The sequence below is a fragment of the Dendropsophus ebraccatus genome, chromosome 6, assembly GCF_027789765.1.
Source record: "Dendropsophus ebraccatus isolate aDenEbr1 chromosome 6, aDenEbr1.pat, whole genome shotgun sequence".
Classification (NCBI taxonomy): Eukaryota; Metazoa; Chordata; class Amphibia; order Anura; family Hylidae; genus Dendropsophus; species Dendropsophus ebraccatus.
The window spans coordinates 48,889,861-48,902,490 of NC_091459.1; the positions used below are offsets into that span (position 1 = coordinate 48,889,861).

Sequence of the window (12,630 nt, forward strand, 5' to 3'; positions counted from 1 at the left end):
ACACAGTGTCAAATACATGAATGGGGACAAAAATGCTATTGGCCTCCATCAGGCAAAGGTGGTGCAAAGAAACAGCCTGTATTTCACTCAAAGAAACTCATTTAAAGAGTCACTGTCGTAATTTATTTATTTTTTTGCAGAAATCAATAGTCCAGGAGATTTTAAGAAACTTTGTAATTGGGTTTATTAGGCAAATATGCTATTATCTGCATTCAAAAAGACTTTTCCCAGGTCCCCCCCCTCTGCTTTCTGTCATCCACTGCTAAATATCAGGAAATTGTCACTTGTTGCATCAGACACAACCCTGTCTGTTCTATAGAGAGGGGAGGAGGGAGTTAGCGGAAGCTGAGAACAAAGGATTACACAAACACTGAGCTGGGTGACAGCTATTCAGAGGTCAGAGAGGTCCATGCTGACTGACAGAGAATATAGAGGGTGATGTTGCTGTAGATATAGGGCCCTATTCCATTGGATGATCGTTCAGATTATCGTTAAATCGCTCGAATCTAAACGATAATCGTTCATTTGAATAGCAGTTAACGACTATCGACCTAACGAGAAATCATTGATCGTTTAATAAGACATGGACCTATTTTTATCGTTGCAAATTGTTCGCATTGAATAAGAAGTCGTTCGGTCGTTCAAAGTAGTGGCGCACGCAATAGCGACGACAAGACGACCACAAGAACGATCATAAGTAACAATTATCTTTCCATGTAAATGGGCGAATGATTTCAGGTCTTTCGTCATAGCGGTCGTTTGGATCGTTTATCGTTAACGATTATGCAAACGATAATCGTCCGGTGGAATAGGGCTCTAACTCTTTGTTGTCCTGTTTTGATGTTTTATTTCCCTCTCCATAGAAGAACAATGAAGACAGGGGGGAGAGCTTCAAACTGCTTTTTCATGATAAAAATAAATTTTTCGGCTAATAAACCCAATTACAAAGTTTGCTAAAATCGCCTGGACTATGGATTGCTGCAAAACAAAAAAAAAAAAAAAAAAGAAATTCACGACAGTGACACTTTAAGGAATCAACATACATAATTTCGAGGTAGACAGTTTTTATCTTGAATGGTTAGAAAATACACCTTTTCCAGATGTGACAATTGAAAGGTAAGCCAAATGGACAGGTATATGGAGAGAGATGGATTCTGGCATTGCGGCAGGAAAAGAATCCTGGATGCACGATGGTAAAGCTCAATGTAAGAACCACCATTGAAGTTCTACACATTATGCATTGTCCAATGTGTTTCTAAATATCCAAATAACGGAGATAAGGTGCCGTCTCACCCATATGGAATCGAGTCCAGTAGTCAAAAAAATTACAAACAGTTATCACCGGCGTACCATAACCACTTAGGACAAATTAATACCTAACTTTTAATAATTCATTAAAAACATGGTCCACACAGACAAACATAAACACCCAGTCGTGTGCTATATATACAGTGTAGTTTCCTGATGGGCACATAAACCTGTGGGAATCGATAGTCCCACCTGCACAAAAGAAATCGGTCGACCAGGATAGTGGCCCGACCTACTCAAAGAGGTAGCAATAATGGAGGTAGGAGGAGGGAGGGGGGGGGGAAGGGAGAGCAGAATAGGGTTATGGTGCACCCTACTCTAAACCCACAAATCCTCTTGCCCTACCTTTTGGGGAACCCACCTCCTTAACAGGGTGGCCCCAACCACGATGACGGTCCCTCACCTATTGCACGTGCCCAAGGGGAACAGGAGGAAAAAACAGAAGACAGAAAAGAGTGTATAGGTGTGCTCTCTCAAACCACCAAAAAATCACAGTAAAACTAACAGCAAGAGATATATTCATGTCCAAATAAAGCATATGTTAAATAAACATTGCTTGTTCCGACGCGTTTCCACCGCCCCAATTATGGGCGGATTCATCAGGGAACAATACCTAGCACTCCACAGGATGTGCTGTGACAAATATCTGCTGCAATGAATCTCCTCTCACATAATATGCAGTGGACCTCTCTAGATGTAATGCAAAATGCAATAGTATAATAGTAAGCTCATGATGAATAAAGTAACACAGAGTAGGTAGACTAACCCCCAGATGTAATTAGGTCCTAGTCCACAACACATACATCATAGAACAAGTCTTAGGCGCATAACAAACTAGATACAACAATAAATATATATGTATGCCACTTCTAATACTTAGCTTGGTGGATGCTTGATGGAATGCTATGCTGGAGAAAGGAAGTCCATGATCCCCCCACGATGAGAGGGAGATACTGACTAGTAGTGGTGCCGGGCTCTTATACTGGCTGCTGTACTAAGACTTCCGGGTCCCAGGTCACATGACTTCCGGGTCCCAGGTCACATGACAGTGTGGTCACGTGTGCACCCTGCACAACCCACAGCCAAATACAGTGTCCCAATGTTGTGCCGATGATAGAGGTAGACGCCCCCAATACATTAACCCTACAGTGGCAGGTTGTGATATCCACTTAAGTCAGCTATATGGTAAAACACAGCAGACGGCAACTTCCGGTCTATGGAACGCATATGCGTTCCAATAGGCGGAAGTAGGTAAGAGAAGAGGGCGGGGAGATAATGAAGTGGAATGCAATATGCGTTCCACCTTACATAATCAGCTGAGACTAAGGACAGACACACAAAGAGACACAGGATATATATCACAAGGCAAATTAACAACATAGGTGTTAGCAAAGTTTATCAACATCGATGTAGTTAATTTGCTTTGTGATATACATACTGTGTTTTTCTGTGTGCCTGCCCTTAGTCCCAGATGATTATTTAAGGTAGGACGCATATTGCTGGTATATATCTCTATTATAGTGCTCTGTGAGCAGAGTTTATCAACACCTATGTTGTTAATTTGCCTTGTGATATATATCCTGTGTCTCTTTGTGTGTCTGTCCTTAGTCTCAGCTGATTATGTAAGGTGGAACGCATATTGCATTCCACTTCATTATCTCCCCGCCCTCTTCTCTTACCTACTTCCGCCTATTGGAACGCATATGCGTTCCATAGACCGGAAGTTGCCGTCTGCTGTGTTTTACCATATAGCTGACTTAAGTGGATATCACAACCTGCCACTGTAGGGTTAATGTATTGGGGGCGTCTACCTCTATCATCGGCACAACATTGGGACACTGTATTTGGCTGTGGGTTGTGCAGGGTGCACACGTGACCACACTGTCATGTGACCTGGGACCCGGAAGTCATGTGACCTGGGACCCGGAAGTCTTAGTACAGCAGCCAGTATAAGAGCCCGGCACCACTACTAGTCAGTATCTCCCTCTCATCGTGGGGGGATCATGGACTTCCTTTCTCCAGCATAGCATTCCATCAAGCATCCACCAAGCTAAGTATTAGAAGTGGCATACATATATATTTATTGTTGTATCTAGTTTGTTATGCGCCTAAGACTTGTTCTATGATGTATGTGTTGTGGACTAGGACCTAATTACATCTGGGGGTTAGTCTACCTACTCTGTGTTACTTTATTCATCATGAGCTTACTATTATACTATTGCATTTTGCATTACATCTAGAGAGGTCCACTGCATATTATGTGAGAGGAGATTCATTGCAGCAGATATTTGTCACAGCACATCCTGTGGAGTGCTAGGTATTGTTCCCTGATGAATCCGCCCATAATTGGGGCGGTGGAAACGCGTCGGAACAAGCAATGTTTATTTAACATATGCTTTATTTGGACATGAATATATCTCTTGCTGTTAGTTTTACTGTGATTTTTTGGTGGTTTGAGAGAGCACACCTATACACTCTTTTCTGTCTTCTGTTTTTTCCTCCTGTTCCCCTTGGGCACGTGCAATAGGTGAGGGACCGTCATCGTGGTTGGGGCCACCCTGTTAAGGAGGTGGGTTCCCCAAAAGGTAGGGCAAGAGGATTTGTGGGTTTAGAGTAGGGTGCACCATAACCCTATTCTGCTCTCCCTTCCCCCCCCCCTCCCTCCTCCTACCTCCATTATTGCTACCTCTTTGAGTAGGTCGGGCCACTATCCTGGTCGACCGATTTCTTTTGTGCAGGTGGGACTATCGATTCCCACAGGTTTATGTGCCCATCAGGAAACTACACTGTATATATAGCACACGACTGGGTGTTTATGTTTGTCTGTGTGGACCATGTTTTTAATGAATTATTAAAAGTTAGGTATTAATTTGTCCTAAGTGGTTATGGTACGCCGGTGATAACCCAATGTGTTTCTAACAATAACATGCAGCTTGTTGTATGAAGCATCCCCTTTCTTTCCTGTCCTACAAAGTCCAACAGTGATAAGCCTTGTATCAAGCTATGCTGAGATAATGCCGCTTGGAAGCCCAAGGTTAACCCCTGCTGTGCAGCCCAAGCTGCCTCTATGTTGTGCATATCTACAACGTGTTTCCCAAATAAAGCAATAAATTACAAAATCATTTATAGCTAACAAACATAATCCAAGCCACCCTAAATGTACTTTTCCAACAAAAAGCAAAACCCTGTAGGACGCCTTCTGCTTTTTATAAGTCAAGTGTCACATATCAGCCCTAAGTTGCTGAGAAAAACAATTTTCAGCCAGTGACTATTTTGTTCTTTCTGGAATAAAAAAAGAAAAACACCAGTTTGTAATAAAAAAACAAAACAAAAAAAAAAAACAATTGTATATAAGGGATAACCCAGTTATCTGTAGTGAAATTATTCTAAAAGACCACGTTGACCCCTCTTTTTAGTAAATAAACAGAACACTACACATTGTACAAATTGTTAATGTATGTGTTACTAGTGTAAGAAAGGGGAGTCTTAGCAACAGCGCAGGCAGAGGAAGACTAGCAGAAGCTGCCAGGGCAGTTTAGCAACAGCTGGAGACCACTAAAGTCAATGTCATTATGCTATCTACTGCTTCACTTTTACTGTGACTTTAATCTGCTCCTACTCTGGTTTGAATGTTATCCCTATGTCCAATTTCATAGGCTCCCAGGTCTCTGACATCTGGCTTTATCAGGCTTTGTGGCTAGGAAACAGCAAAACTGGAAGCCATATGGTAGAAAACTACAGGCATATGTGATGAGATGTGTGTACCAGATGTTTTCTCTATCTTGTTTATTTTGCACTACTGGTTGCTACTAGATGCTATGGTCATCCACTCCTTATTGCGGCCTACCTGGACGCCCTACATGAGCTTACCACCTATGTACCTCAAAAGAGCCTAGCCACATTCAATATCCATATACTATGCTGCAAGGCCATCATTAGAATTTCCCTGTCATTGGAAAAACGTCTGACATGTCGCAGGGACACATAAAATTATCCTAAAATAAGAAAACACTAAAAAGGTCAGACTAGATAGACCAAGTGGTCTTTATCTGCCAAGAATCTTCTATGTTTCTATAAAGTTGAGGTCTGGGTATGCAGACCCCACTGATCTCTACAATGAGCAGGGAGAAGCATGTGGCTAGGCGCTTCACTCCCTGTCTAGCTGCACAAGACCAACTCCATAGACTTATTATGAAGCTTGCCTAATTGAGTGATACAGCGGTGTTCTCCCACCACGTTTAAGGGATTAGGTTTGATAGGGATCTGAACACTCAGACCCTGACTAATCTAAACTTTTCACACGTCTCTATCATATCAAACATTTTTTGTCTATTGACAGAGGTACTAAGTTCACGTATTATATCTACAGCCATGACAGTTTCCACAGTTTCAGGCCCAAATTAATCCTGTGTGTATTCAGATTCTGCAGACGCATGTTATTTCTTCCAACTGCCTGTACTTTTATTCCTTGTGAAAAAATAAAAAAAATACATTCTGAAACATCTTTACTATCTAGCTCTGTGATGAGATAATCATGTTATTCTCTCTAAACAAGTATTCACAAACATACGGGGTGTTACCAGTTGAGACCAGTATACCGCACAACAGACTCCATATTCCATTTTCTAATGAAAAATGGATTGAAAGGTATACCCGTTGACTTAGAAGCAGTAGCACAGCGGGAACAGAGTTGCAAGATCCCGAGGGAAGCACAGGGGCCAAGGAGGTAAGTGTAGTTTTTTTTTAATCAATCCCTCCCTTGGCATATATCAAAAAGTCCCCTGTCTGGACACCACCTTTAGGCTACTGCTATGATGTCTCAAATACACAACGCGCAAAGCACAAAAAAGAGGAGATGTTGCTCTACCTGCTCTCATACACACAAAAGCTGCATAACACAATGTCCAATATACAGGGGTGCTGAGATTTTCTACTGTAACGCCAGGATTAAGGTCGGATATGGCAGTAAGGCCTCAAGATTCCACACAAATACAAAGAAAACCTATAATACCATTTACATGCTGGACACTTGTATTTCTCCCTTAGGTCTTTAAATAAATTTTGTTTGTGCGCATGTATTAAATTAGCTTATTGTAATGTATCACTATGCAACTGCCCCCCCCCCCCCCCCGCATAGTAAGCGCCTGTAACATGATGGATCGGTTAGCTGATATTTTTTAATTCTTCCTCTGACAGAGATATAAGATTAACAATTGTTTTTTCCTCAATTTACTGGAAAAAAAATGATATATTAGGGGAGATTTATCAAACTGGTGTAAAGTGAAACTGGCTCAGTTGCCCCTAGCAACCAATCAGATTCCACCTTTCATTCCTCACAGACTCTTTGAAAAATGAAAGGTGGAATCTGATTGGTTGCTAGGGGCAACTGAGCCAGTTTCACTTTACACTCTGTTTGATAAATCTCCCTCATTATATCTATCTAACCTGTGAAATTTATTTTTTTGCATCTATACATTTTTCACAAAGGTAGATCTATGCAGTATTTAGGGACTATTGGCCCTCTGCTTAAAAATCCCTCCCCGCCCCCCCCCCACCCACGCATGCATATACATATTACATCTCTTCAGATTAGGCTAGGTTCACACTGCGTTTTCAGCATCCGTTTAACGGATCCGTTTTTTTTAACGTCCAGAAAAATAGGGTCAGCAACGTTTTTTGGTCCGTTTTGGTCCGCAAAAAAAAACGGATCCGTTTTTTTTTATAATGGAAGTCAATGGAAAAACGGATGCACACAAATGAATCCGTTTTTTGCAATCCGTTTTTCATGCGTTTTTTGAAAAAAACGGATGCGTTAAACGGATGCTGAAAACGCAGTGTGAACCTAGCCTTAGAGTCTTGTGCTCTTAACTCGGATTAGGCACACAAAGCTGTTTCTTCACAGAAGAATTATTTTACAGCCAACACCATATCATCATTTGTTTCTAAAATTTCACATTGAAGCAGAGACCTAACAGAATAAATCTGTTTTGTAGGATCATTAAAAGAAGAACAATCCCTTTACAAAGCCTGTTTAATCCGAAAATGGAGCGATAATCATGGCATTAGAAATAATGGGTTTTATTCCCAATAGTGTTATCATGATCAGATTAGCATGGCTTTACCTGGTACTCATTTGGCCAAAAGGTGCTAACCGCCAACTCTGCCCTCAGCCAGTCCTTTCCAGTGGCACCAGTAACATTCCAGATAGGGTTAGCCAGAGGTCCTTTGTTCACCCGTACAAAAATGTTCAGCGTCCCTGGGTTATCTCGTTTTTGAGTGAAGAGAAGGTAGTTAAAATCAATACAGTGGGTGTCATTCTCCTTCATGTTAGGAAGCTGAAGACGTGCCTTTTCTCCGGGGTCATGTTTGGAGGAGTCCACAATCATGTAGGAGCCTTTAAAAAAAAGTTAAAGAAATATCAAAGTCAATAACTTCTGCAACAGGGAATTTCCATCCTACAATTGGAAACATCTATCACAGAAAATTATGCTGAACATGTTTAAAGAGTATTATAGGCAGCAAAATCAAAGAAAATATGCACATTTCCTAGAGATTTTATGGCTACATAGGGAGCAGAGTTGTAGTAGCACCGCCAGCATCTGACAGAGCAAGTTGGCAACCCACTGGAATTGAATGACCTCTGTAAAGGTATACACAGAAAACATTTGCTGAAAGCTTCCTTTGTACTGAAATAAACACACAAGACAGGGGAAAGAAATGTAAATATCTACAGATAATGATGTAAGGTGATAGAGAAACACGTTTCTTCGTCTGTACACCCAATACATACACTTATGTACAAAGAATTATTTCATATTTACAATGCAGTATAATGGAGCCAATTATAACCAAACAAATGTACAATTCTGGACCATTTTTGCTCTTTAGTTATGCTTTAAAACAACAGTGATGTACATTTATAAATATTGGCTAGGTCCTGCCGAGCGGCCTCTACTTTTGGGGTGTGTTTGGTAGTGGGAACATACCCTTACTCAGACAGGCTGCCATGAAACCAGTTATTGCACCATTTGAGATGCCAGCATAAAATTATGGCAGGTATTGGAGATATATCTGGTCCGGGTCAGAGTGGGGAGTCAGCAGTACAATACAGCTGGTACCCACAAATGGCTCTGAGATATTTCAGGAGTCCATGTTAAATGGAATGTGTCACCTAAACTTTTTACTGATTAGAGTCAGATACTAAAAAATCTTCTTTATCTGTTTCTATTTTCTGACATTTTTTTTTTTATTATTTTTTTAACTTTTTGTACATTGTTATGGGGGCTGCCATATTGCCTGGGCTGTTCTTAACAGTATTTAGTGAGATGCTTTACAGACAGACTCATGGACATAGATGACAATAGACAGAGTCTTTCCCCTTGAGAGGAATGTAAAGCATTACTGAGCAGAATCTGACCTTTGAAGGGGTCATCCCACAGGAAGCTACTATTGTCTCCTTTATCTACAGGTGTCACTCAGCTTAGTTTTAGCCTCAGTGGTGAGAATGAAAACTGCAAGATTCCAATATTTAGTATATATATATATATATACACACACACACACACACACACACACACACACACACACACACATACATACGCATTATTTAAACAATATAAACATTATTTAAACAATTAGTTTTCTGATGGCACCTCCTCTTTAAGTACATAGCTGCTGCAGTACAATGGTGTGTCGGTGAGCGTTTAAAGGGGTTATCCAGCGCTACAAAAACATGGCCACTTTCTTAAAAAAAAACAACAACCCCACTCTTGTCTCCAGCTTGGAGGGGGGGGGGATTTGCTGCTCAGTTCCATTGAAGTGAATGGAGCTTAATTGCAAACCGCACCTGAACTGGAGACAAGAGTCATGGATAACCCCTTTAACTGCTAACTATTTGACGGACAACTTTTGGAAGCAAAATATATATATGCAGTGGTGCCTTGGATTACGAGCATAATTCGTTCCGGGACCGTGCTTTTAATCCAAATCCACTCTTAAATCAAAGCAAATTTTCCCATAAGAAATCATAGAAAAGCAGACAATTGGTTCCACACCCCAAAAATGATGATTTATTATTCTGAACAACATGTAAAACTAATGAAACAAACATTGAGAAACAGCAGAATAGGTGATACTATAAGTTACTGTACAGTAATGGAGAGGATGGGAAACACATGGGCTGACAGAGACTGCAGGGAGCATGAAGGAATGAGCAGGGCAGATGTGTGCACATACATGCAGCGCTCTCTGACAAGGTACAGAAGGGTTACAGCTATGAAGAGATTACCTCCATAGTCCTGTCCCCTGATGTAAGCCCCAGCCTGAAGTGGATCTGCTATCATTTGGAAGGTGAGGGAGACTCCCTGGGTTAGAGTACAGGGCTGTAGACCCCGCTATGCAGACCATGCCCCTCCCCCGCTCCGCCTCTGACCCAGTACAGGGTGCTCTTAAACAAAAGCAATGCTCTTAAACAAAGTCACAATTTAAAAAAAATGTGAGCACTTAAACCAAAACAATCTTTAACCAAGTTACTCTTAAACCAGGGTACCACTGTATATATTTTTTTTTTAGTAGGCCAGCAATAAACTCCACCAAAGACCAAGAGTAACCAATACCAACTTTTTAGTCGTGCTGGTTCATCTGTTAACAAATGCATTTATAATGTTTTGCCTTATATAAACCATTTTATACTACGAGCTACGGTACTGTCACCTGGAATTGTATTCTTCTCATACACGCTCACATTTGACAGTCTGCGGAGTTCTGAAATGGACCCAAGATATTTTATGATATCAATAACACTCTTGTCCTCTGGACAGAATGGCCTTAAGCAAGAATGGCTGCAGGCAAACTCCAATATGCTCTCTCCAGTTCAAGCATAGCAAATGCAACATCTGCTCGCCAAACTGAGCAATTGTGTGTCAAGCCGCTCAGAGACTGGATGAAAGCCGTTCTGCCTCTGTCTCCTATGAAGCAGGGTGCTTGTTACATTTGCACTTACAAACACTGGTAACATATCACAGCTCTACTGTGGTCTTCACATGTTAAACAGAACATTACTCTGCTTTGTGGCAATATCCTTATAGTGAGCTATTCCACCAACAGATCTGACGACAGATTATCTGCCAAAGATTTGAAGCCAAACCCAGGAGTGGATTTGAAAAGAAGAAAAATCCAGTCTTTCCTTTAGGACCTGTTCTCTGTTTATAGTCTGTTCCTGGGTTTGGCTTCAAATCTTTGGCAGATAATCTGTCGTCAGTTCTGTTGGTGGAATAGGGCCTAATATTGTGACTGAAAATAAAATATAATAAGCTAAAACTAACTAGCCAGCTAACTAGTCAGTGAATGTATGGAAATTATCATTCTATAGTTATACAGTATATTCAGACTCTATAACTCTACAGTACATTAAATTAAAAGGGGTATCCTGGCAATTTTTTTGTTTTTCCAAATCAACTGGTGTCAGAAAGTTTTACAGATTAGTAAATTACTTCTATTAAAAAGTGTCACACCTTCTAGTACTTAACTGCTGTATGTCCTGCAGGAAGTGGTGCATTCTTCCTTGTCTGACACCGTGCTCTCTGCTGCTACCTCTGTCCATGTCAGGAACTGTCCAGAGCAAGAGAGGTTTTCTATTTTAAGTTTACTCCTGCTCTGGTCAGTTCCTTTCATGGACAGAGGTGGCAGCAGAGAGCACTGTGTCAGACTAGAAAGAATACACCACTTCCTGCAAGACACACAGCAGCTGATAAGTATTGGAAGACTTTACTATTACAAATATACATAACTTGGTTTGAGATTTAAAATTTCACCAGAGTACCCCTTTAACATAATGACTGATCTCTTTCAATAGCATGTACTAAAGAATCTATCCATTACCACAATGCAGAATAAGGACACTTGGCACAGAAGACATATGTACTAAAGTCAAACAGCAAAAAAAAGGCAAGAACAAATAGAAACCTTTTTCAGCACTGTATTCTCTTTCTTTTGGTAGGGAGTGTGTTTGGTCTCAGCAGGAGAACTCTGCTTTTAAGCAATATTATGTTTCTATCCTGTGCAGGGACCTGTTGGGGTTACTGTTAAAATACTCATGTGAACAAGGAAGGATTGAAATTCAGACAGCAGCATGTTTCCAGCCACTTATTCCCTTAGATCCATAACAAAACAATCCATAAAACTAAAAATGGCGCAAGCTGTTTATATGTATCAACACACCTTACCACGAATCTCGGCACCTGAGTCAGCAAGGAGGGAGGAGGAATAAGTATATGATAAGTATATAAGTATTTGATGACAAAATAAAAGGACTAACATGACTAATACCAGAACTGGTATAACCTCTGAGATGTGGAGGCAGGATACTCAGCATTACACTCCATTCTAATCTCACTCCGCAAGATACTGTAACTTTGTTGTTTCTTTTTATGAATAACAGGTAAAGCAACACGTCTTCTTGACTAGATACCGTGGGCTGATGTGGGTGGACATACCATGTAATTGGTAACACATGACGTAGCAGCTAGAAGAGCCGGGTACGTGATGTATGCAAATTCCAAACGAAAATTACACCCAGCAGCAGTCAGAAGCGGCGCTACGGAGGCATGGGTAAGTTTCCTTACTGTTTATTATTTTCCCGCACCCCCCAGCCTTCCTCCCTTTTTTTACATTTCATGGCACTTCTCCTTTAAGTGTTATTTTAATTTGGTTTTGTGTTAAACAATGTTTATTATTATTGTTTACCAACAAAAAAATAGGGTTCGTTAAATGGATTGAAATGTAATCTGGTTGTGCGCCTTGACAATACTAAGTCCCATCCCCTGGGAAATTAAAGGGCTAACACAGAACTTGACGTGCGAGATAGGAAAAGATCTAAGCAATGAAGAAAAACCTAAGTTTTAGTGGGTAAGAGGACAATTGGGGAAATGGGATGATTTTCTACTTTTTTTGAAAGATTTGATGCTAATGACATATTGTAATTGTTGGCTGTTTTTATAAAATTTAATAAGTTATGTAAAAAAAAATAAAAAAAATAAAGATAAACCTGAAAAGACGGTAAAGCCAATGAATCACGATCTCCTAAATCAAAACTACCGCAACAACTAGCACAGAAATTAGGTAGTAATGCAACTACCTAACAAATGAACCAAGAAGTCATCCTACAGGTTATTCAGAAGGACTTGTTATCCGTCAACTTTGTTGTCCACCAGTAATGCTTTATTTGATACTTTTTTGGCTATACGTTTATTTATTTTTTTACTGTGTGAAATAGTTTCATTAAAAAAAAAATTGATTCCCAGAAGACGGCTGTAAATGGATAAA

At 40.4% G+C, this 12,630-nt stretch overlaps 1 protein-coding gene across 7 annotated transcripts in view; it reads right to left on the bottom strand.

The window, feature by feature from the left end:
* PTPRK (protein tyrosine phosphatase receptor type K) overlaps positions 1-12,630 on the bottom strand; it is a 255,773-nt gene that overhangs the window by 186,015 nt on the left and 57,128 nt on the right. For all 7 annotated transcript variants that reach the window (XM_069974941.1, XM_069974940.1, XM_069974946.1 and 4 more), the window contains exon 3: positions 7,431-7,702. In XM_069974941.1, coding sequence (XP_069831042.1) covers positions 7,431-7,702 — 272 coding nt within the window. The remainder of the gene's footprint in view (positions 1-7,430; positions 7,703-12,630) is intronic.